This window comes from Pseudophryne corroboree, chromosome 5 (genome assembly GCF_028390025.1).
Source record: "Pseudophryne corroboree isolate aPseCor3 chromosome 5, aPseCor3.hap2, whole genome shotgun sequence".
Lineage (NCBI taxonomy): Eukaryota > Metazoa > Chordata > Amphibia > Anura > Myobatrachidae > Pseudophryne > Pseudophryne corroboree.
Window position 1 is genome coordinate 315282090 of NC_086448.1, and position 24014 is coordinate 315306103.

A 24014-nucleotide genomic window follows, 5' to 3' on the forward strand; every position below is an offset into this window, starting at 1 on the left:
CCTAATAGCATCTTTATATATATATTTTTATATATATATTTATATCGCCAATTTGTGCCCCCCCTCTCTGTTTAAACCCTGTTTCTGTAGTGCAGTGCAGGGGAGAGCCTGGGAGCCTTCTCTCCAGCCTTTCTGTGAGAGAAAAAATGGCGCTGTGTGCTGAGGAGATAGGCCCCGCCCCTTTTACGGCGGGCTCGTCTCCCGCTCTTTAGTGAAGTTTGGCAGGGGTTAAATATCTCCATATAGCCTCTGGGGGCTATATGTGAGGTATTTTTAGCCAGTATATAGGTTTACATTTGCCTCCCAGGGCGCCCCCCCCCAGCGCCCTGCACCCTCAGTGACAGCGTGTGAAGTGTGCTGAGAGGAAAATGGCGCACAGCTGCAGTGCTGTGCGCTACCTTTAGAAGACTGTCAGAGTCTTCAGCCGCCGATTCTGGACCTCTTCTAACTTCAGCATCTGCAAGGGGGCCGGCGGCGCGGCTCCGGTGACCATCCAGGCTGTACCTGTGATCGTCCCTCTGGAGCTAATGTCCAGTAGCCAAGAAGCCAATCCATCCTGCACGCAGGTGAGTTCACTTCTTCTCCCCTCAGTCCCTCGTTGCAGTGATCCTGTTGCCAGCAGGACTCACTGTAAAATAAAAAACCTAAGCTAAACTTTCTCTAAGCAGCTCTTTAGGAGAGCCACCTAGATTGCACCCTTCTCGGCCGGGCACAAAAATCTAACTGGAGTCTGGAGGAGGGTCATAGGGGGAGGAGCCAGTGCACACCACCTGATCTGGAAAAGCTTTACTTTTTGTGCCCTGTCTCCTGCGGAGCCGCTATTCCCCATGGTCCTTTCAGGAACCCCAGCATCCACTAGGACGATAGAGAAATATTGATACCCTGGATAGGGACAGTATTTTATTGACTATAGAGCAATTAAAGGATGCTTTCCTTTATATGCGAGATGCTCAGAGAGATATTTGCACTCTGGCATCGAGAGTAAATGCGATGTCCATATCTGCCAGAAGGAGTTTATGGACGCGACAGTGGTCAGGTGATGCGGATTCCAAACGACATATGGAAGTATTGCCGTATAAAGGGGAGGAATTATTTGGCGTCGGTCTATCGGATCTGGTGGCCACGGCAACTGCCGGAAAATCCACCTTTTTACCTCAGACCCCCTCCCAACAGAAAAAGACACCGTCTTTTCAGCCGCAGTCCTTTCGGTCCTATAAGAACAAGCGGACAAAAGGACAGTCATATCTGCCTCGGGGCAGAGGAAGGGGTAAGAGAGGGCAGCAAGCAGCCCCTGCCCAGGAACAGAAGCCCTCTCAGGGTTCTGCAAAGCCCTCAGCATGACGCTGGGGCCTTACAAGCGGACTCAGGAGCGGTGGGGGGTCGACTCAAGAATTTCAGCGCACAGTGGGCTTGCTCACAGGTGGACCCCTGGATCCTGCAGGTAGTATCTCAGGGTTACAGGTTGGAATTCGAGAAGTCTCCCCCTCGCAGGTTCCTAAAGTCTGCTTTGCCAACGTCTCCCTCAGACAGGGCGACGGTATTGGAAGCCATTCACAAGCTGTTTTCTCAGCAGGTGATAGTCAAGGTACCCCTCCTACAACAGGGAAAGGGGTATTACTCCACGCTATTTGTGGTACCGAAGCCGGACGGCTCGGTAAGACCTATTCTAAATCTGAAATCTTTGAACCTGTACATACAAAAATTCAAGTTCAAGATGGAGTCACTCAGAGCAGTGATAGCGAATCTGGAAGAAGGGGACTTTATGGTGTCCCTGGACATAAAGGATGCTTACCTGCATGTCCCAATTTTCCCTTCACATCAAGGGTACCTCAGGTTCGTGGTGCAAAACTGTCATTATCAGTTTCAGACGCTGCCGTTTGGATTGTCCACGGCACCTCGGGTCTTTACCAAGGTAATGGCCGAAATGATGATTCTTCTGCGAAGAAGAGGCGTATTAATTATCCCTTACTTGGATGATCTCCTGATAAGGGCAAGGTCCAGAGAACAGCTGGAGGACGGAGTAGCACTAACCCGACTAGTGCTGCAACAACACGGGTGGATTCTGAATTTTCCAAAATCTCAGTTGACCCCGACGACACGTCTGCTGTTCCTGGGAATGATTCTGGACACGGTTCAGAAAAAGGTGTTTCTTCCGGAGGAGAAAGCCAGGGAGTTATCCGAACTTGTCAGGAACCTCCTAAAACCAGGGAAAGTGTCTGTGCATCAATGCACAAGAGTCCAGGGAAAGATGGTGGCTTCTTACGAAGCGATTCCATTCGGCAGATTCCACGCACGAACTTTTCAGTGGGATCTGCTGGACAAATGGTCCGGATCACATCTGCAGATGCATCAGCGGATAACCTTATCGCCACGGACAAGGGTGTCTCTTCTGTGGTGGTTGCAGAGTGCTCATCTGTTAGAGGGCCGCAGATTCGGCATACAAGACTGGGTCCTGGTGACCACGGATGCCAGTCTGAGAGGCTGGGGAGCGGTCACACAGGGAAGAAACTTCCAGGGAGTATGGTCAAGCCTGGAGATGTCTCTTCACATAAATATACTGGAGCTAAGAGCGATTTACAATGCTCTAAGTCTGGCAAAACCCCTGCTTCAGGGTCAGCCGGTGTTGATCCAGTCGGACAACATCACGGCAGTCGCCCACGTAAACAGACAGGGCGGCACAAGAAGCAGGACAGCAATGGCAGAAGCTGCAAGGAGTCTTCGCTGGGCGGAAGATCATGTGATAGCACTGTCAGCAGTATTCATTCCGGGAGTGGACAACTGGGAAGCAGACTTCCTCAGCAGACACGATCTACACCCGGGAGAGTGGGGACTTCATCCAGAAGTCTTCCACATGATTGTGAACCGTTGGGAAAAACCAATGGTGGATATGATGGCGTCCCGCCTCAACAAGAAACTGGACAGGTATTGCGCCAGGTCAAGAGACCCTCAGGCAATAGCTGTGGACGCTCTGGTAACACCGTGGGTGTTCCAGTCAGTGTATGTGTTCCCTCCTCTGCCTCTCATACCAAAAGTACTGAGAATTATACGGCAAAAGGGAGTAAGAACGATACTAGTGGCTCCGGATTGGCCAAGAAGAACTTGGTACCCGGAACTTCAAGAGATGCTCACGGAGGATCCGTGGCCTCTACCTCTAAGACGGGACCTGCTTCAGCAGGGACCGTGTCTATTCCAAGACTTACCGCGGCTGCGTTTGACGGCATGGCGGTTGAACGCCGAATTCTAAGGGAAAAAGGCATTCCGGAAGAGGTCATTCCTACACTGGTAAAAGCCAGGAAGGAGGTGACTGCACAACATTATCACCGCATTTGGAGGAAATATGTTGCGTGGTGTGAGGCCAGGAAGGCCCCCACGGAGGAATTTCAACTGGGTCGATTCCTACATTTCCTGCAAACAGGATTGTCTATGGGCCTCAAATTGGGGTCCATTAAGGTTCAAATTTCGGCCCTGTCGATTTTCTTCCAGAAAGAATTGGCTTCAGTTCCTGAAGTCCAGACTTTTGTAAAAGGAGTACTACATATACAGCCCCCGGTTGTGCCCCCAGTGGCACCGTGGGATCTTAATGTAGTCTTGGATTTTCTCAAATCCCATTGGTTTGAGCCGCTCAAATCGGTGGAGTTGAAGTATCTTACATGGAAAGTAACCATGCTACTGGCCCTGGCTTCAGCCAGGAGAGTATCAGAATTGGCGGCTTTATCATATAAGAGCCCATATCTGATTTTCCATACGGACAGGGCAGAACTGCGGACGCGTCCTCATTTTCTGCCTAAGGTGGTGTCAGCGTTTCACCTGAACCAGCCTATTGTGGTGCCTGCGGCTACTAACGATTTGGAGGATTCCAAGTTGTTGGACGTGGTCCGGGCATTGAAAATATATATTTCAAGAACGGCGGGAGTCAGAAAGTCTGACTCACTGTTTATATTGTATGCACCCAACAAGATGGGTGCTCCTGCTTCTAAGCAGACGATTGCTCGTTGGATTTGTAGCACAATTCAACTTGCACATTCTGTGGCAGGCTTGCCACAACCTAAATCTGTCAAGGCCCATTCCACAAGGAAAGTGGGCTCATCCTGGGCGGCTGCCCGGGGGGTCTCGGCATTACAACTCTGCCGAGCTGCCACTTGGTCAGGGGCAAACACGTTTGCAAAATTCTACAAATTTGATACCCTGGCTGAGGAGGACCTTGAGTTCTCTCATTCGGTGCTGCAGAGTCATCCGCACTCTCCCGCCCGTTTTGGAGCTTTGGTATAATCCCCATGGTCCTGACGGAGTCCCCAGCATCCACTTAGGACGTTAGAGAAAATAAGAATTTACTTACCGATAATTCTATTTCTCGTAGTCCGTAGTGGATGCTGGGCGCCCATCCCAAGTGCGGATTGTCTGCAATACTTGTACATAGTTATTGTTACAAACAAATTCGGGTTGTTATTGTTGTGAGCCGTCTGTTCAGAGGCTCCTACGTTTGTCATACTGTTAACTGGGTTCAGATCACAAGTTATACGGTGTGATTGGTGTGGCTGGTATGAGTCTTACCCGGGATTCAATATCCTTCCTTATTGTGTACGCTCGTCCGGGCACAGTATCCTAACTGAGGCTTGGAGGAGGGTCATAGGGGGAGGAGCCAGTACACACCACCTAATCCTAAAGCTTTATTTTTGTGCCCTGTCTCCTGCGGAGCCGCTATTCCCCATGGTCCTGACGGAGTCCCCAGCATCCACTACGGACTACGAGAAATAGAATTATCGGTAAGTAAATTCTTATTTTTCCTGTGGTGGCCAATGTCTGGGTGTGCATGTTTCAAAACTGGGGTACAAGGTAGTCACTTCCTGCAAAGCAATGCCGTTGCACCAAGGCTACGCCCCTTACAGCGAGGCCCCTTCTTTTTTGGGTCGCGGACCAATTTCTTTTTTACATAGAAAAAGTCCTTATTCTTACAAAGGTGCCCCACCCACTGTAGCCCCTCCCACATTACCCACAGCTCCTCCCACCACTGTCCACCCTTGGGAGGTCCGTCCTGAACTTATTTTTCTACAAAAATAGCACTGTGTATATCTCTACTCTGGTTTAATCGCCTAAGTGCCAGAAATCACATTGTATCACGTGCACTGTATATATCCACAGTGTACAGTGTATGAAAAAATTGTTGCGGTATACATTAAGCTCTGTACTCAGCCCATACCTCCCCACTGTCCCAATGTACACACACAACTGGGTTTTAAGATCATTCTCCCTAACTTTTCCCAAATAAACTTAATAAAATACTTGTAATACAAGTTAATGTTAGCGTAGCTGATCCGGTAAAGGTGCACATTGGTATGACTATGAAGGCATCCTGTACATGACTGTCTGCCACAAGCTGTTATACTACAGCAGCTAATATGTAACTAGTTGCAATAACATTATACTGTACACAGGACAGTAAGCCTACATTGCTGTGTACATTGCTGTGTACATTACAGCGTACTGTGATACTCCACTAGTGAGGGCGTGGGTGTGTCATGTACCTCTGTGGCTGCAGCAGTACCCCCTCTGCCAGGGGTACACAGGGTGCTGGGGGCAGCAGTGGAAGGTGAGGAGGGAGGCTCCAGATCGCGCCCTCGCCCCCGGGTCGCTCCTCCTCACGGCCTGCAGGAGTCGGGCTGCGAGGTGCATGGTGCGGGCGCTCAGGGTTCTGTACTATAACTGCGACACCACAACACTCTGCCGCCCGGATAACGCTGCTGCCCCCGGGACACACGGGAGCCGGGTACTGTGCTGTGGGCGGAGCGGGGGGTGGGGTAACATGGCCTGCTGCAGCCGTGAGCGTAGCGGGGTGTCTCCTTCGTCTGTCACTGGTTAACTGACATTACAGCAGCATCTGCTGTAGTAACAGCGGTGCTGCATGAACTTCATTAACCCAACTGTAAATAAAACATATAAAGAAGAAAAATCAATAATATATTATAGTATGGTAACTTAGAATCTATTTCTGGTAAATATGTTATATTTAAAATGACATTTTGGGGTTATTTAAATCAGATGCAGGTTTGTGAAAGCGAGTCCTTATATCGAAATGTGGATACATTGCAGCAGCAAACTTTTTCTCTATGCTGGGGCCACACTTGTGTGCACAGGGATCCTGTTCTGCGGATTCCTGCGCAGTTCAATGCAGCACCCTTTGCTAATTTGTACTGATTTTTATGTGTAAAATGTTGGAGGGTATGGTGAACACATATATTGAAATGTGTGTGTTCTCATTGAAAACCCGCCATCCTGTCATCCGGCCTGACCGCAACATGCTGCGGTTGGATTCGGCGGCGACGGGACTGCCGCACATGCGTGGGCACCTGCATAGGCACCCATGTGCAGTCTCCTTGTGGTTTTTGCCGCTATGTGTGGCTGTGGCCTTATACTAATGGGCAAAACCCTGTGCAGTGCAGGTGGGGCAGATATAACATGTGCAGAGAGAGTTAGATTTGGGTGGGGTGCAGAGGCGGAACTACCGCCAGTGCAACCAGTGCGTTGCACTGGAGCCCGCCTCTGTCCAGGGGCCCAAAGCATGTAATGAGTCAAACTGACTCATTACATGCCGCTGTGCGCTGCGGGCAACCGCTGCCCGCAACTCACAGCCGCCCAGAGAGGAGAGGAGCAGCGGTACGGGGGAAGGAGGAGAAGGGAGGCGGAGGAGGGAGCCGCAGCAGCGCTTTGTTACTGGTGGAGGCGCTGCTGCCCCCTCTGCTTCACTATAGGCTGTCTTCCGAGAACAGCCTATAGTGAAGCAAAGGGGCAGCAGCGCCTCCACCAATAACACAGCGCTGCTGCGGCTCCCTCCTCCTCCTTCTCTCCTGCCCGGGAATCGTGAGTGAACAGAAGCTGCACCGAGGAGCCTGAGCCAGCGGAGAGGGTAAGTATAATTCTTCTTTCTTTCTTTCTTTCTTTCTTGGGACTGTCTGCCGCAATGTGTAAAAAGGGGGAATCTGCCTGCCGCAATGTGTATAAATGGGGAACCTGCCTGCCGCAATGTGTAAAAATGGGGAATCTGCCTGCTGCAATGTGTAAAAAGGGGGAATCTGCGGGGAATCTGCCTGCCGCAATGTGTAAAAATGGGGAATCTGTCTGCCGCAATGTGTAAAAAGGGGGAATCTGCCTGCCGCAATGTGTAAAAAGGGGGAATCTGCCTGCCGCAATGTGTAAAAAGGGGGAATCTGCCTGCCGTAATGTGTAAAAAGGGGGACGCTGTCTGCCGTAATGTGTAACAAGGGCACGCTGTCTGCCGTAATGTGTAAAAAGGGCACGCTGTCTGCCGTTATGTGTAAAAAGTGTACGCTGTCTGCCGCTATGTTTAACAAGGGCACGCTATCTGCCGTTATGTGTAAAAAGTGTACGCTGTCTGCCGCTATGTGTAACAAGGGCACGCTGTCTGCCGTTATGTGTAACAAGGGCACGCTGTCTGTCGTTATGTGTAACAAGGGCACGCTGTCTGCCGTTATGTGTAAAAAGTGCACGCTGTCTGCCGTAATGTGTAAAAAGGGGGACGTTGTCTGCCGTAATGTGTAAAAAGGGGACGCTGTCTGCCGTAATGTGTAAAAAGAGGAATCTGTCCGCCGCAAGGTGTAAAAGGGTCTCTACCTGGTGTAGTGGTGCTACTGTGCGGCGTAATTTGAATAATGGAGACTACTGTGCACCGTTTTATGAATTGGTATTATTTTGTGGCCACACCCCTTCCCCAAGAAGCCACGCCACTATGTATTTTTGCGCGCGCCTACGTCGCGCACTGCCCCTGTTTTGCATGCAGGGGTGGGGCTCCGATGCCATTTCTTGCACACAGTGCTAAAATGTCTAGTTACGGCACTGTTGCTAGGTATCCATTTCTCTGGCCCTGAGCAGGTCCCCCTCACCAGATCCTCTCCAGGGGTGAGGGGGTGGACTTGGATGGGATGGGGGGGGGGGCAAAGCATTTTGTCGCACCTGGGCCCACCGCTCGCTAGTTCCGCCACTGGTGGGGTGTGTAATATAACTTGCAGTGTAAAAATAAAGCAGCCAGTATTTACCCTGCACAGAAACAAAATAACCCACCCAGACTCTCTGCACATGTTATATCTACTGTACCTCCCTGCAGTGCACATGGGTACTCATTCAGACCCGTTTGCACGCTGCATTTTCTCGCAACCATGCTAATGGGTCTGAACTACGCATGCGTGTGACCCGCAATGCGCAGGTGCGTCGCTGCCCGACGACGGGGGTCAACGGAGAGAGACGGTTTCAACGACGAAAGCAATCGCATGGGTGATCGCAAGAAGATTGACAGGCAGGAGGCAGTCCTGGGCGGCAACTCACCGTTTTCTTGGAGTGTCGCGAAAACGCAGACGTGCCCTCTGACGTCACCGCCGGCCCCGATCATCGCTGCATCTGAGTAAGTCCTGGGCTGTGCAGAAACTGCACAAAAATATTGTTTGTGGAGCTCACTACACAGCCCGTCGCCCCCCTGCAAAGCCCTTACCCCCTCCCCATGTAGGCGGCAATTACCTGGTTGCAGCAGTGCAAAAAATAGCCTGCGTGCGACCAGGTCTGAATTAGGCACATGGTTTTGCCCATTAGAGAAAGACTTTGCTGCTGCGATCAGGTCTGAATTAGGCCCAATGTGTGCACCCGAAAAATGAGAAATGCCGACTCGTGCCTAAGTTGCACAACTTCTCTGCAAAAGCGACCGCGAGAAGTGTGACGACACCATCCAGTGCTCCATAGAAGTGACAACTGAGATAGCTGGTCCCAGGGGCCCGCGTGCACCGCACACACTGCACCCATTATAGAAACGCCTATGGCTGGACCATGTAGCCATGTAGAAGGCTATTAGAGAGAAGTACAGATGTGTCCTTTATTTACTGATGCTTCAGGAACGCCAGATAGCTCCTCTCGGCGCACCAGTGAGTGACTTTTTACTGTGTCTGCAATATGACGGGTCTATTTACACAGGGGTCTATTTACTAAGCTTTGTATGAAGATAAGATGGATGGAAATAAAGTACCAGCCAACCAGCTCCTGTCAATTTTCAAATCCAGTTTGTGACATGTCATTTAGGAGCTGATTGGTTGGTACTTTATCTCCATTCAAGGCTTAGTAAATAGACTCCGAAGCCTAGGTACACAGTGGGCGATACGCACCTGCTATATCATCTGATCCGGCGGATCAGACGATATATCATTCACATTAAGTTCACATCCAGTGTGTATTCAGTATATCGGTAACGATGCTTGCTCCTGCAGGTCATTAACAATGTACAATGTCTTTTGTTTTCAACGTGAACTCTAAAGATAATGTACAAGACGGAATGCACCTGGATGTGGGTGCATGATGAAACTGACGAGAAACAAACATTATCGTTCAGTGTTGTCAAAGTCGAAAAATATCGTTATTCTCATGCCTTGTACTAACCCCATGCGCTTGCCCGCTGCTCGTGCACCCACTCCCCCGTGCGTACGCATCCCCTCAGGTTGCGTAAGGGACGCTCCGACGTCTCCTGCGCATGGAGATGTGTATTTACGGCGAAGTTTGCAGGCATCTAGCGAGCGACTCGATCGCAACATATTTAATCCAAATAGTGCGTTTTGTAGGTTATGGTCTCCTTAATAATATTAGTAAGTTTGTTTAGTGTAACTGGTTTATGGACAGAGAAATCCCTCTTTACATGATACGAAGGGTCAGACAGGTTTTGAGCAGTGGTGTTTAGTATGCAACGGTAGAGTATATTATTAGAAACATTCCGGTATTGGTTTGAGAGAAATCAATCGCTCCTGCGAATAGTTATGTCTATAAGAAGTTTATGGACATTTGCTATATTTGCAGTTCATTATCCATGCGGCGGGAATCCTGAGATTCCCTCCCACCTGAGCAGTATGAAATAGTCACAGCCCACCTGTTTGAATCAACCTATGACCTTTTGTTATAATGTAAGGACAGATTCCTGCGTCCAATGAACAATGAGATTGTAGGCCCCTTTGTAGTGTACTGTATTCAGTGTATATAAGGCAGCCAGCTTCGGCCAGCTCAGTCTACTCTCCACAAAAGGTTTTCATCACTGACTAACTTGAGAGCTGGTACCAGGACTGCGCAGCGATCATTCCCCAGTGTGTAAGTGTTTCTCTCTAACCAACTTGTTCTCTGTTTGTATTTGCCATACTCTCTCTCTCTCTGTTATTGTTACGCTGTTGTATATTGTATATGTGTTGTTATTATGTTTAGATATTGATGTTAGCCTGTAGTGTATAAACTGTTAACTGTATTTTCCCTTTTTACATACTATAATCTCGTTAGTAAAGGTTTTGGAACCTTAGCAAGGTATTGTGTGTTTATTACATTTCTAAGGGTATTCGGAGCGTCTTAATCGCTCCAACAGCTTTCATACGATAAGGGTTAATCAGCGTTGCATTGTGGTAATATTACAGTAATAAGGTTTACAGCATAAGCATATCCTTTCATTGTGTTGCATACAAGGTTTGCTGTGTGTCATCCTGTGAGCGTCTGCGCCGCTCGTGTTCCTTTTGTGGGCACGGCGTCCGCTACGCTAGTAGCGTAGCATTACGGTACTCGGACCGCCTATAGCGTGCTCGATACCCAGCGTAAGCCGTGAGCGAACGTGTCGCTCGTGCGTCTCGACCACGGCCAAGCGTCTGCTACGCTAAGTGCGTACCCTTACGGTACCCCGTACGCCCATTGCGTACTGAGTCTCTTACCAATATATAGTGAATGTTATAAGATAAATATTTAGCTTTATCAATTGGCAGCTCGTCCGTCCTCCACATATCCGCTCTAGCGAACACAAGCAGACTTTATCTGTCAGCAAAGGGCGGGAAGGTGTATCCCTTTGTATCCATGTTGGTGGTGAGGGATACGGTAGTGCTGACTAGATAAGCGTCTGCATCGCTACGCTGTAGGAGTGCTGGTGGAGTCCGACCCCGGAAGGTAAGAACAGTACGCTATTGTCTTTTAAAACTGTTTTATTTCTGTTTGATACGCAACACACGCAACACACGCACACACCTGCATTTGTCATTTGTGTAATTTCACATCTCGCTTTCCTGTTTGCCATTTATCATTGATAACGTGCTGAGAAAGATTTGTTGCTATTGGTAGTTAAAAGTAAAATTAATACGTAAGGGAGTAATTTGTAAAAAATGCACACGGCTTGCCTAAGATACAAGGAAGGTCTCTGTGGTGTTCAGTAAATGATTACAGTTAAAGATCATTTACATTGATATAAACGTGTTACTTGTGTTACTGTGGACGTGTCTGGCCTATGTACACGTGTCCCTAACAAAGGGCGGGACAAGCGTACGCGACGCAAGGGCTTACACACGTAGCGTATATTACGCAACGGAGCATACGGGTACGCCCACGTAATACAAATCACACGATAGTATTGTTTTAGTAGGCGATACGGAGGCAACGAGATAATAGCGCAAGTCAATCTCAGTGTCCTAAATTTTAGCGTAAATAATCCTTCTCTAGTTGTAACTCCTTTCGGGACTAGACTGTGATACCGAATGAAAGGGATTTCTGCACAGAAACGAAAGTAAAGAGTATATGAGGTGAAAGAGTGTATATACATATATATAAGTTTCTCATTTTTGGGTGGAACCACAGGAAATCGAGTTCTAGTGAGGTACATACGTGAAAGTGATGGCGCGGTGGCTTGGGAGGCATCCCTTGCATATTAAAATAAGAGCATTAGAGATAATGGACCAGGAGGTCCAGAGACAGACCAGGAGGTCTAGGTACAGCAGACTAGGAAGTCCGCTACAGATAAGAGTCAAGAAGCACAACACCAGGAGGGTTGGTGCAATACCCATATAGGCCATTAAGCTCTGGCTGAAGGAATTCGCAGCCACAATTTTCGATTCCACTGGTAGCTCCGCACATAAGATTAGTTGCTTATGTGCAGAACGATTGTACCGCATGTAATTGTGTGCATTAGTTAGTAACTTGACCCAGTACCATTTGCGTACGCTAGAGGGGTCATAAACGCTATTTGTACATTCTAACGTGATTTGTGTAAATTTTTTTATTTTAAGGGAGGTTCGCTGGTCACTCAGGAATTCTCTAACAACCGATACTTGCTGGGGACGGGTAACCTACTCCCACAATGCAACAGTAAATAAAGGTTCATAGGGGCCCTAGGTTGGGTACAGCAGCTCTGAGTCAGTGATTGAAGTACTGGCCAACGTGGGCGAAGAGTGAGTGGAGGTATTCGGTAAATTTTCACCGTCAGTCTACCCCGGGCATCTTGGTTTTTGTAAGGGTTCGCTGAAGACCCTGATTTGAAGGTCAGAGGTAGCGAAAGCAACACCTGCAAAGATGGGGGCCAGTTGTTCAGGTAGGGGGCGATCAACTCTGGTCCAAGTTGATTCAGTAAACCGACCAATCGGGTCGGCAAGGTATATCATGTGTGAGAAATACGGTTCACACACAGAGGTTTTGTGCGATGAATGGGAAAGAATGACTGTGCATGACGGGGAAAAGTTCCCACGGGTAGGCAGTTTTAGCCCCGAGGTGTTACAAAATCTAAGGAGAAGGATATGTCTCATTAAATCTGCAAAGAGACGGATCAAACATTATGATTATTTACAATTATGGCAACAGGAAGGTGAAATACAGAGAGGATTGGCTCAAGCGGCTGGATCTAACCCTATCAGAAAACTGATAGCCACCGCTCCACCACCACCATACATAACGGGAGAGAAAGTGGTTACAGAGAATGGCACACTGGTGTATGATAAACATGCACTTAGTAACTGTATAGATGTTAAGAATAATGTAACTAAGATTGTTGATGCTAATACTAACTCGTGCAAGCTGTACCCTGTTTTAAACTTTCCCCAGGATTGTGACCAAGAGGATGAACCCACAACAATGTCGGTACTCTCTCTAGCAGCCACCATAGCAGAAACAACAGTGGGCACGTCCCAACCAGTAAGAGCAGTATCAAAGGCCCCTAGTGGAGGGACAGGTGAGGTCGTATCAACTGGTAAGTACGGCACTGTACACTATGCTGAAACCATTACACCACATGTTGTAGAATCTACTCAGAATGATGTTATTGAACTTAATCCCGTTAGGGTAATTGCAGTACCAAATGGGAAAACTGACACTTCAGGAGTCACTCCTGTCAGAAACATCGCCATGCACTGCCCCTTTTCCCGAACGGAATTAAGATCAATGGTGCCTGAATTCCCTGATCCTAGGAAAGATCTAGTTGCAAGCCAGAAGTACATTAGAGAGCTAGGACATACTGTAGAGCCCAATAACAAAGATTGGCGGACATTGCTGAGGGCATGTTTACCCTCCAATGTTGACTCAGCGAGTTTTATAACTGACTGTAGACTAGACGAAGAAGTACCCCTTACTGAGGAGTACAGCCAAGATAATGTGAAAAGAATTAACTTGCAGCTGGGAGTATATTTCCCAGCTGTTGCTAAATGGAACAAAATTTTCTCCATCAAGCAAAAGGAGGGAGAAACAGCTGCTGATTATTTTCATCGGGCACTACAGGAAATGGCTAAGTATACAGGGATAGAAGACATTAAGACAAATGTGAATCATAGAGAAGTAGCAGTATCTGTGTTAATGGATGGTTTAAAGGAAGTATTGAGGACGAGGGTACAGACCACCCAACCATGTTGGCGAGGTTTGTCGGTGGCTACTTTGAGAGAGGCCGCTATTGACCATGATCGGAATATCACCAGACACAGGGAGTCGCAGAGTGATAAGCTGATGGCTGTAAGTATACAGGCCCTTACTACAAGGCCGACTCAGCATTAGTTTCAGTCCCCTGTGGGTAAGTCAAATGTGGTAACTTGTTATTACTGTCATAAAGAGGGACATTTTGCACGAGACTGTAGACTTAAAAGTACACAAAACTCATATCAACCCCCTAGACAACGACATGACACACGAAATTGGGATCGAGGACCGCAGAGACGGAGTTATGAGCCACACGCAGGGGAAACAAAACGGTATCCCCCAAAAAGAGACTGGCAAGTCTCTGATAGTTCCCATTTACCCCCTTCACAGGTAATAGCCGCCAGCGCAATACAGGGAGGTCACCACATACAATAGGGGTGGGGCCACACCTGTAATCTGCAGCCAGTGAAATTAATTGCGAGCCTTGGAAGTGAACCCGAGGTCACAATTGATGTAGCTGGTAAATCTCTAAATTTCCTTGTAGATACGGGGGCGGCCAAGTCAGTGATAAATTCGACCGTGGGCATGAGAACCACTGGTAAAACAATTCCAGCCATGGGAGTAACAGGAGTAGTACAGCACTACCCTTTAAGCAAACCTGCAGAGATTACGATAGGGCCTTTGCATACCAAGCATTCTTTTCTGCTGGCTGCATCGGCTCCGACTAATCTCCTAGGGAGAGATTTAATGTGCAAAATGGGATGTGTCATATATTGTACTCCTGAAGGTGTGTTCTTGGACATACCCGAAAACCACGCTCAGGAAGTGCAGGATATGCTAGACTCCCCAACAAGATTAATGTCACACACTGTTATTGTAAATAGGTGTCCGTCCGAGGTAGAGGAAATGATTTCCCAGATACCGGAATCACTTTGGACCAAGGATGGACAAGACACTGGATTAATGGCAAACGTAGCCCCAGTAGTTGTACAAGTAAAAGATGGTAGGATAGCTCCAAAAATCCCACAATACCCTCTGAAGCCAGAGGTGGAGTTAGGAGTTTACCCTGTAATAGAGCGCTTGCTACAACAGGGCATTCTGGTAAGGACGTCCAGCACTGCCAATAGTCCCATCTTCCCTGTTAAAAAGAGTGGGGGGAGGGGTTACAGATTAGTGCAGGATCTAAGAGGGATCAACAAAATAGTTGAGAGTCAATTCCCCGTAGTGCCAAATCCAGCTGTCATCCTTATGCAAATCCCTCCCACTGCCAAATTTTTCACTGTGATTGACCTCTGCTCCGCCTTCTTCTCGGTACCTCTGCACCCTGACAGTCAATACTTATTCGCATTTACATACAGAGGAGTTCAGTACACCTGGACTCGATTACCACAAGGTTTCATTGACAGTCCAAGTATTTTCTCACAAGCCTTGCATGATTGTTTACAGTCTTTTCAACCTGAGAGTGGATCAATATTAATACAGTACGTGGATGACCTACTGCTGTGTTCAGATTCACTGGAATCATCTCTTAGAGATACGAAACAACTCCTGTTTCATCTTTCAGACACCGGACACAACGTTTCCAAAGACAAGTTACAATTATGCCAGACCAAGGTAAAATACTTGGAACACTGTCTGACACAAGGACTGAGACACCTCACCGCTGATAGAATTCAAGCAATTCGTGACATGACCCTGCCACAAACCCAGCAACAGATTAGAACATTTTTAGGAATGTGTGGGTATTGCCGTAACTGGATCCCAGGTTTTTCCATACTGGCCTTGCCTTTACAGGAGATGGTCTCCTCAAACAAACCTGATCGGATTTCGCACACAGACGAGTCTGAGATGGCATTTGAGAGACTTAAACAGTGCCTAACGCAGGCACCAGCATTAGGCATGCCAGATTATGGAAAACCCTTTGAGCTGTACGGAACAGAGAGTGCTGGGTGCGCGGCAGGTGTCTTAACCCAGAAGCATGGTGATGCCAGCAGGCCGGTAGCCTACTATAGCGCTCAGCTAGACACGGTAGCGCGATCCCTCCCCACATGCTTGCGAAGCGTTGCAGCAATAGCATTGCTAGTAAGTAAAAGCGAAGATGTAGTGCTAGGACACAATCTCACAATTCATACACCACATGCAGTGTCAGCTTTACTGAATTCGGCCCAAACCAGACACGTCTCATCAGCACGGTTTACAAGATGGGAATTGGCGTTGATGGCCCCCGTAAACATCACCATAAGGAGATGCAGCGCACTAAATCCTGCAACATATCTCCCAGGTGTGCCTGGACAGGCACAAAGGGTGGAGGATGAGAGTGATGGTGAAGGAGGATTTAGTAAGGAAAATGACACACATGATTGTATGGAATATTTGGCCCAAAATTTCACGGCAAGGCCTGACATCAGTGACAACACACTGGAAGATGTGGATTTTACTTTCTACACTGACGGCAGTTGTCACAGACAGACGGACTCGGGAGACTTGTGTACTGGATACGCAGTCGTAGATGACCAAGGTACCATAGAAGCGGAACCCCTAGGCCCACCACACTCAGCACAAGTTGCTGAACTGGTTGCCCTAACCAGAGCATGCGAACTGGCTAAAGGCAAATCAGCCAATATCTACACAGATTCTAGGTACGCCTTCGGAGTAGTCCATGATTTCGGGGCCCTATGGCGCCTCAGAAATTTCATGACGGCAGCTGGCACACCCGTAGCACATGCAGCCCACATCAAAAGACTTCTAACAGCGATACAGGAACCCGACAGAGTGGCTGTTATCAAGTGTAAAGCTCACACGTATAGCCAAGACCCGGTATCACTTGGTAACAGCCGAGCAGACAAAGCTGCTAAAACAGCAGCCAGTAACCCCATACAGACAGACAGCACACAACTGATGGTATTTAATACTGTAAACACACAGAAATTATATGAAATGCAAAATTTGTGTTCACCACAAGAAAAGGCAGTGTGGAGGTCAAAAGGATATGGCCAGGAGTCCTCAGGACTCTGGACAGATGGACAGGGTAAGCCAATGGCACCCAGAGCATACCTTCCAAGTCTAGCGGAAGCGGCACATGGACTGACTCATCTAGGCAAAGAAGGAATGTGTAAGTTGGTAAGAGCTTATTGGTGCGCCCCAGGATTTTCTTCCCATGCGGGTAAAAGAGCGATGACATGTCTCACCTGCTTGAGGAAGAATATCGGAAAGGCAATACCAACAGAGCCATCCCATATCCCTCCTACAGATGGTCCTTTCCAGGTAATACAAATTGTTTTCATACAATTGCCACCTTGTAGAAATTTAAAATATGTATTGGTTTGTATTGACGTGTTCTCAAATTGGGTTGAAGCATTTCCCGCGGCCACAAATACCGCTGTGTTTACTGCAAAGAAAATTGTGCAGGAATTTGTGTGTAGGTACGGTATCCCTAGAATCATTGAGAGTGATAGGGGTACCCATTTTACAGGTGAAGTTTTTCAAGCAATGTGTAAGTTGATGGGAATTAATAGTAAGCTGCACACTCTGTACCGCCCCCAGGCGAGTGCGAAAGTGGAAAGAGTAAACAGCACTATTAAAAACAAATTAAGCAAGGTAATGGCTGAAACAGGATTGTTGTGGCCCGAAGCTTTGCCAATCATATTATACAGCATCAGAACCACTCCCAGGTCCCCTCTTAATCTGTCTCCTTTTGAAATTCTGTTTGGTCGACAACCCCATGTTATGATTAACCCCCAGGATGATTTGAAATGTAACAATGAAGTCACTGTAAAGTATTTGGTTAAAATGAGCAAGCAATTGAGGAATCAGAATGATAATCTAAAATTGGTGATTCCTGATTTGCCAGACAGTAATTGTCATGACATTGAACCTGGGGATTATGTAATGATACGGAATTTCCTACGCTCAGGTTGCCTTATTGACAGATGGGAAGGACCATATCAAGTCTTATTGACCAGCACGACAGCACTGAAGGTTGCCGAGAGAGAGACTTGGGTCCATTCGTCTCATTGTAAAAAGGTTGCTGACCCGGAGAGGTCCCGTGATAAAGAACAGACGGTAGAGGTTGTATCACTAGAGTGTCTGTTCCGGGAAGGTTGAGACGACACCTGAGCGCTGAGAATAATAAGACCGGAGGCGTTTGTCGAGCCAGATTTCTTTTTTTCCTTTTGTTATTTTCTCCAGTTCCCATCTCCCTCCTATTCTCCTTCCCCCGTCTTATTTGTCTCCTTTTCCTCCAATAAGATGGACTTGCCCCAAGAGACTGTGATCCGGATTTTCCTGTTGACCATGATGTTGACCAGAGCAGTCTGTTTCGGTGAGAGTACCATGGAGGTCGAGAAAGGATCTGGAATGGGTTCTGATGACCAGGATGGAGGCGTAGTTTTCCAAGAGCAACATACTCACCGAGTAAAGGCGAGTATCAGAAAACGATCTGGTAGCATTGACAATAGAAGGAATTGTGAAGGATTGTTAGCTGAAGAGAACTGCATCTGTAGGCATTGTGACAATATAGTTGAGGATGGGTGCATCAAGAAATGTCAGTCCAGTTTTAATGTCCACATGGACCGGCATCCATTGAGTGACTATCACTCCTTAGTGGGTAAAGTGTTAAATCAGACAGACTGTTGGGTATGCTCTCAAGTACCTCAAGGTCATAGCAAATCAGGACTAGTACCATTCCCTTTAACTGTAGGAGAGGTACTTGAGTTAAGTGGTGGGAGGCCGGTGGACAAGAGGTTTAATATCTCTAGTCCTCCTAGTTTGAAGCTCCACCAGTATCACGTGGATAAGTCCTTAGTATGCTTTAACATTTCCAATCCCCGAAAGCCGGGAAATTGGGAAGTGTCGTGGAGTAATCAAACCATGACATTTTCATATAGAGCCGATAGAATGCCCATAGACACAGAGCTTATACGCCAGATCGCCAACAGTGGAAAATATTTCCGGTATAGGTATACTCTAGGAAGTAGGACCATGCGAGTTGGAGAAGTATCACCAGGATACTGTGCACATATCGTACAAATTGATACGTGTACTAGACAGATGGGAGAGTTAGGGTTAGGAGATTTCACATGGAAAATTTGTAACATGGTAATGTCACACTCCGTCCCATATGTTCTCCCCGATGATGCATATTTCATATGCGGGAGAAAGGCGTATAAGTGGCTTGCCCCAAACACAGAGGGATTGTGTTACATTGGAAAAGTACTGCCTGAAGTAATGACTGTATCCCATAACAAAATGAAAGACATTCACCGCGGTGCCCAAGCTCCTTATACTCACACTCATTACGAGGACATCGTTAAAAGGCACCTGATAGAGAGGACAGAGCATCCGGCCTCTGATCTGATCCATGAATCCACCGGGATTCAATTCCTACTCGCGTTAGATATCACTCGTACCGCCAGAGGAGTGATAAATTATAAATATATATCTGCGCTAGCGAATTTGTTAGACAATATCACCGAAATGTATGACGACACGTTCAGGTACACTGGGAAAGAGTTACAAGCCTACAAAACAGAGCTGGTTCAGCATAGGATGATTCTCAATTATCTCACAGCAGTGACAGGCGGGTATTGTGTTACCCTAGCAACTCAGTATGGTGTAAAGTGCTGCACATATATTACAAACAGCACTGAGGACCCGGCCGAGGTCATAGACCAAAAGATGGATGACATTTTGCAATTGAAGTGGGAGTTTCGAAGGAAACACAATCTCACACTCGCTGCTGTGGGTAATGAGCTGACCAGTTGGGTGTCATGGTTGAACCCACGAAATTGGTTCTCTGGTTTAGGAGAATGGATCCAAGGTATTATAATGGACGTAGGGAAATTTCTCTTGTGTATTCTGGGAGTCGTCATATTGGTTGGCCTGATATTTAGATGCATTCAGGCTTTAACGAAGTGTAAAGGTAGTACCAGAGTGATGAGTCTGAGGAGCGAGGACACTGTAATAACAACAACTAATTTGATTTATGACCCAACGATAGAGACAATGTTGTGATAAAAATGTGATTCCACGGTCCGTTTCTTTCACCCATTTCTCCTTTGTTTTCCTCCAAGGTACAAAGACATCCGCTTGGAAGAAGAATTTGACAACCTCTTTTATACAGACCATTGATGAACTATGCTACAAGCCCCCAATATCCCTAGTGACTTTAACTTTTACGATAGCCCAATACTTTAGAGACTGTAACTTTATGGACAATGGAAAAGCTTTTGCTCGCTACTTATAGCAAAAGCACCGAGAGACATCAGACAACATGTACATCAAGACAAGACATCAGACAAGACCTCAATCGGCGACTGTTTATATAAACTCACATAGTTTACGACTGCATTTATAACGATTGTTTCTTATCTTCATCTCTACAACCTCCAGGTAATGACACACATAGTCGACAGGGAATATAGACACATATATCAGCATTCACATGTTCCCCCCTTCATGTATCATCAACTAAATGTGCTCCCCATTTGTTGCAACCAAAAGCCGAAAAGAGCTCGGTAGAGTTTGACAGCCCATCCACAGACCCTTGACACGGGATAAGAAGGATTCAAATGTATACTTCGCAATACCTCGAAGCTTGATTTAAAACACGTACGGCACGATGATACATGACCCCTCAAACATGGATTTCATACACACATGCTTTTACTATCTCACTAGGTCATACTTTTCCTACCTTCTCCTCTCCTCCCCTTACCCAATCATAAAAAGGTGTTTACATGATGACATATATTTTTCTGTTTTGTTTAGGAAGTGGCAGTTATTGGTGACTGCCAAAGGGTGGACTGTCAAAGTCGAAAAATATCGTTATTCTCATGCCTTGTACTAACCCCATGCGCTTGCCCGCTGCTCGTGCACCCACTCCCCCGTGCGTACGCATCCCCTCAGGTTGCGTAAGGGACGCTCCGACGTCTCCTGCGCATGGAGATGTGTATTTACGGCGGAGTTTGCAGGCGTCTAGCGAGCGACTCGATCGCAACATATTTAATCCAAATAGTGCGTTTTGTAGGTTATGGTCTCCTTAATAATATTAGTAAGTTTGTTTAGTGTAACTGGTTTATGGACAGAGAAATCCCTCTTTACATGATACGAAGGGTCAGACAGGTTTTGAGCAGTGGTGTTTAGTATGCAACGGTAGAGTATATTATTAGAAACATTCCGGTATTGGTTTGAGAGAAATCAATCGCTCCTGCGAATAGTTATGTCTATAAGAAGTTTATGGACATTTGCTATATTTGCAGTTCATTATCCATGCGGCGGGAATCCTGAGATTCCCTCCCACCTGAGCAGTATGAAATAGTCACAGCCCACCTGTTTGAATCAACCTATGACCTTTTGTTATAATGTGAGGACAGATTCCTGCATCCAATGAACAATGAGATTGTAGGCCCCTTTGTAGTGTACTGTATGCAGTGTATATAAGGCAGCCAGCTTGGGCCAGCTCAGTCTACTCTCCACAAAAGGTTTTCATCACTGACTAACTTGAGAGCTGGTACCAGGACTGCGCAGCGATCATTCCCCAGTGTGTAAGTGTTTCTCTGTAACCAACTTGTTCTCTGTTTGTATTTGCCATACTCTCTCTCTCTCTCTCTGTTATTGTTACGCTGTTGTATATTGTATATGTGTAGTTATTATGTTTAGATATTGATGTTAGCCTGTAGTGTATAAACTGTTAACTGTATTTTCCCTTTTTACATACTATAATCTCATTAGTAAAGGTTTTGGAACCTTAGCAAGGTATTGTGTGTTTATTACATTTCTAAGGGTATTCCGAGCGTCTTAATCGCTCCAACAGCTTTCATACGATAAGGGTTAATCAGCGTTGCATTGTGGTAATATTACAGTAATAAGGTTTACAGCATAAGCATATCCTTTCATTGTGTTGCATACAAGGTTTACTGTGTGTCATCCTGTGAGCGTCTGCGCCGCTCGTGTTCCTTTTGTGGGCACGGCGTCCGCTACGCTAGTAGCGTAGCATTACGGTACTCGGACCGCCTAGCGTGCTCGATACCCAGCGTAAGCCGTGAGCGAACGTGTCGCTCGTGCGTCTCGACCACGGCCAAGCGTATGCTACGCTAAGTGCGTACCCTTACGGTACCCCGTACGCCCATTGCGTACTGAGTCTCTTACCAATATATAGTGAATGTTATAAGATAAATATTTAACTTTATCAGTGTGCATGAACGCTATAGTTTGTGGGCGGAGGGGGCTCTTGTACGATGTCACATCTGATGTGAAATCAGCAATTATGTACCCAACCTAAGATCTGCCGCAGCACTGAACTCACTGCTCAGCCTGTCAATCATCATTTAGCCCGCCCCCGGACTCCCATTGGCTGGCTTCACATCAGTCAGGGGCGGGCTAAATGATGATCAACAGGCTGAGCAGTAAATTCTGTGCTGCAGCGGCGGCACATCCCTGGAAAAGGAAGCCAGGACATATGTTACATACAACTTCACATGTATGTTCATATGTCCTGGTCAGCTCCCCTCTGCACACTATGGGGGTCATTCCGACCCGTTCGCATGCAGCGGTTCTTCGCTGCGGTGCAAACGGGTCGGAACAGCACATGTGCGGCGGCCGCATTGCACACATGCATTTTGCCGTTGCCGGACAGTGGCCAGAAGAAAGAAGAAAGTGATCGGTAGCGCGATCGCAAGAAGATTGACAGGGAGGAGGCTTCTAGGGCGTCTACTCACCGTTTTCTGGGCGTGGAGATCCGAATGCAGGCGTGTCCAGGCATTTGGAGGGCGGATGTCTGACATCAATCCCGGGACCTTCGCCGCTGGATCCGTCACACAGGGTAAGTAGGTCTGACCCTGGTCTTGTTTTGCAGGAAACTTTTTTAGCATAGCAGGGCTACACAAGCGATCGCAGCCCTGCTATGCTAAAATACACTCCCCCATAGGCGGCGTCAACTTGAACGCACCAGCAGCAAAAAGTTGCTACTTGCGATCAACTCGGAATGACCCCCTATGGACTGTGCTGCAGCCCAGGGACAGCAGCTGCCGCTTATCTGTACACATTACATTATGTGCATAATATATCGGTCTGATCCGCCAGATCGGACAATACATTGTTGAGTGGTACCCTACTCCTCTCAGCACGTCTATTTATTTAATTTTTGCACTCATTACATTACAACTCGTTTCAGATACAATGTAACTTTTTATTTTTTATTTGCTTCTCTCCACCTCAGAATCAGCCCGAGTGTATCAACTTTATTAAAATGTTTAAATGTCCCGACATTAAAATCCACCTATAACTGTGTAGCAGAGGGTTTTTAAAGCATCTGGTATAAGTGGCGCACCACTCACAGTTTCAGGGTCTCATCCTGGAACTTCGCAGTACCTTCCTCTCCATATATGGGGTTTATGTGTTTTACCATATAGCTAAAGTTGTTTAGAGATGGCTATAAATTCTACAAGAGACTTGTACTGCACGTGGACTAATTAAGTATCCTAAATGAACTGACTTCTATGATTAGCTATTTGGGCTATAAATAAGGATTTTCCCGCTAAATACACTAATGCAGGGATGTAAGCAAAGCTGATGGTTTATGTACATCTCCGATGTTTATCGAACTGCGCATGCGCAGGATCTGTACTGCACATGTGCATGTATGCGACAGTGGTTGCAGTGCCCGTTAAAGCTGCAGCATGAAATGGCAGAGAAGGGGCGCTGACGGCCAGCATGACAGAAAACGGGGTCATGCCGGCTACATTTTCTGGACATACAAAAGCCAGTGGCTGCACCCCCAGAAATGTGAATGACACGGCTATCCAGAGTAACCTGAGGGTTACTCAGTTGACCTATTTACACACAGATGATCCAATGCTGTGTCTTTCGATGCAGCAGCAGATCATAAAAGCATGTAGTAGGGGTCTCTCCTATAGGCGCCTCCTGTTGCTTTTACATATTTTTGCACAAGAGCTGTGCCCAAACATGCATCTGCTGTGTATTTAGCGTCCATCTCCGAATCTGGCCCACTATTCACAAATATTCTATGGAGGGAACCATTTTCATATGAAAATCACGTTAACGGAGAAGGAATATGGGATTAACTCCAGCGTTTATTGAGGGATTTATTTCAGAGCATTCATCAGTTACAGACAGTGGCAGATCCAGCGTGCAATCAGGGCCACTGCCTCTCTGTACAGTCACAATGTTATAATTGTCTTCCTGGATCTGCTGCTGCACTGCTACGATGCCGAGGGTACAGCTGCACCTGCAGCCAGCTGGCCACATACATGCAGCTCAGCGGCCAGAGTGGAGAAGCGGCTGGCAACATCCCCCATCACAGGCTAGCTCCTCTTGGCAAT

General features: G+C 47.1%; 1 protein-coding gene across 3 annotated transcripts in view; it reads right to left on the reverse strand.

Annotated features, from left to right (window-relative positions):
- Window positions 1-5812, reverse strand: part of SUGCT (succinyl-CoA:glutarate-CoA transferase) — a 1636615-nt gene extending 1630803 nt beyond the window's left edge. Inside the window, exon 1 of one of the 3 annotated variants that reach the window (XM_063924883.1) lies at window positions 5523-5810. In XM_063924883.1, the coding sequence (XP_063780953.1) occupies window positions 5523-5670 (148 nt within the window). In that variant the 5' untranslated portion in view covers window positions 5671-5810. Of the gene's footprint in view, window positions 1-5522 lie in introns of all 3 variants that reach the window. The other 2 variants (XM_063924885.1, XM_063924884.1) reach the window with 2 other exon arrangements.
- Between the last annotated feature and the right edge of the window lie 18202 nt (window positions 5813-24014).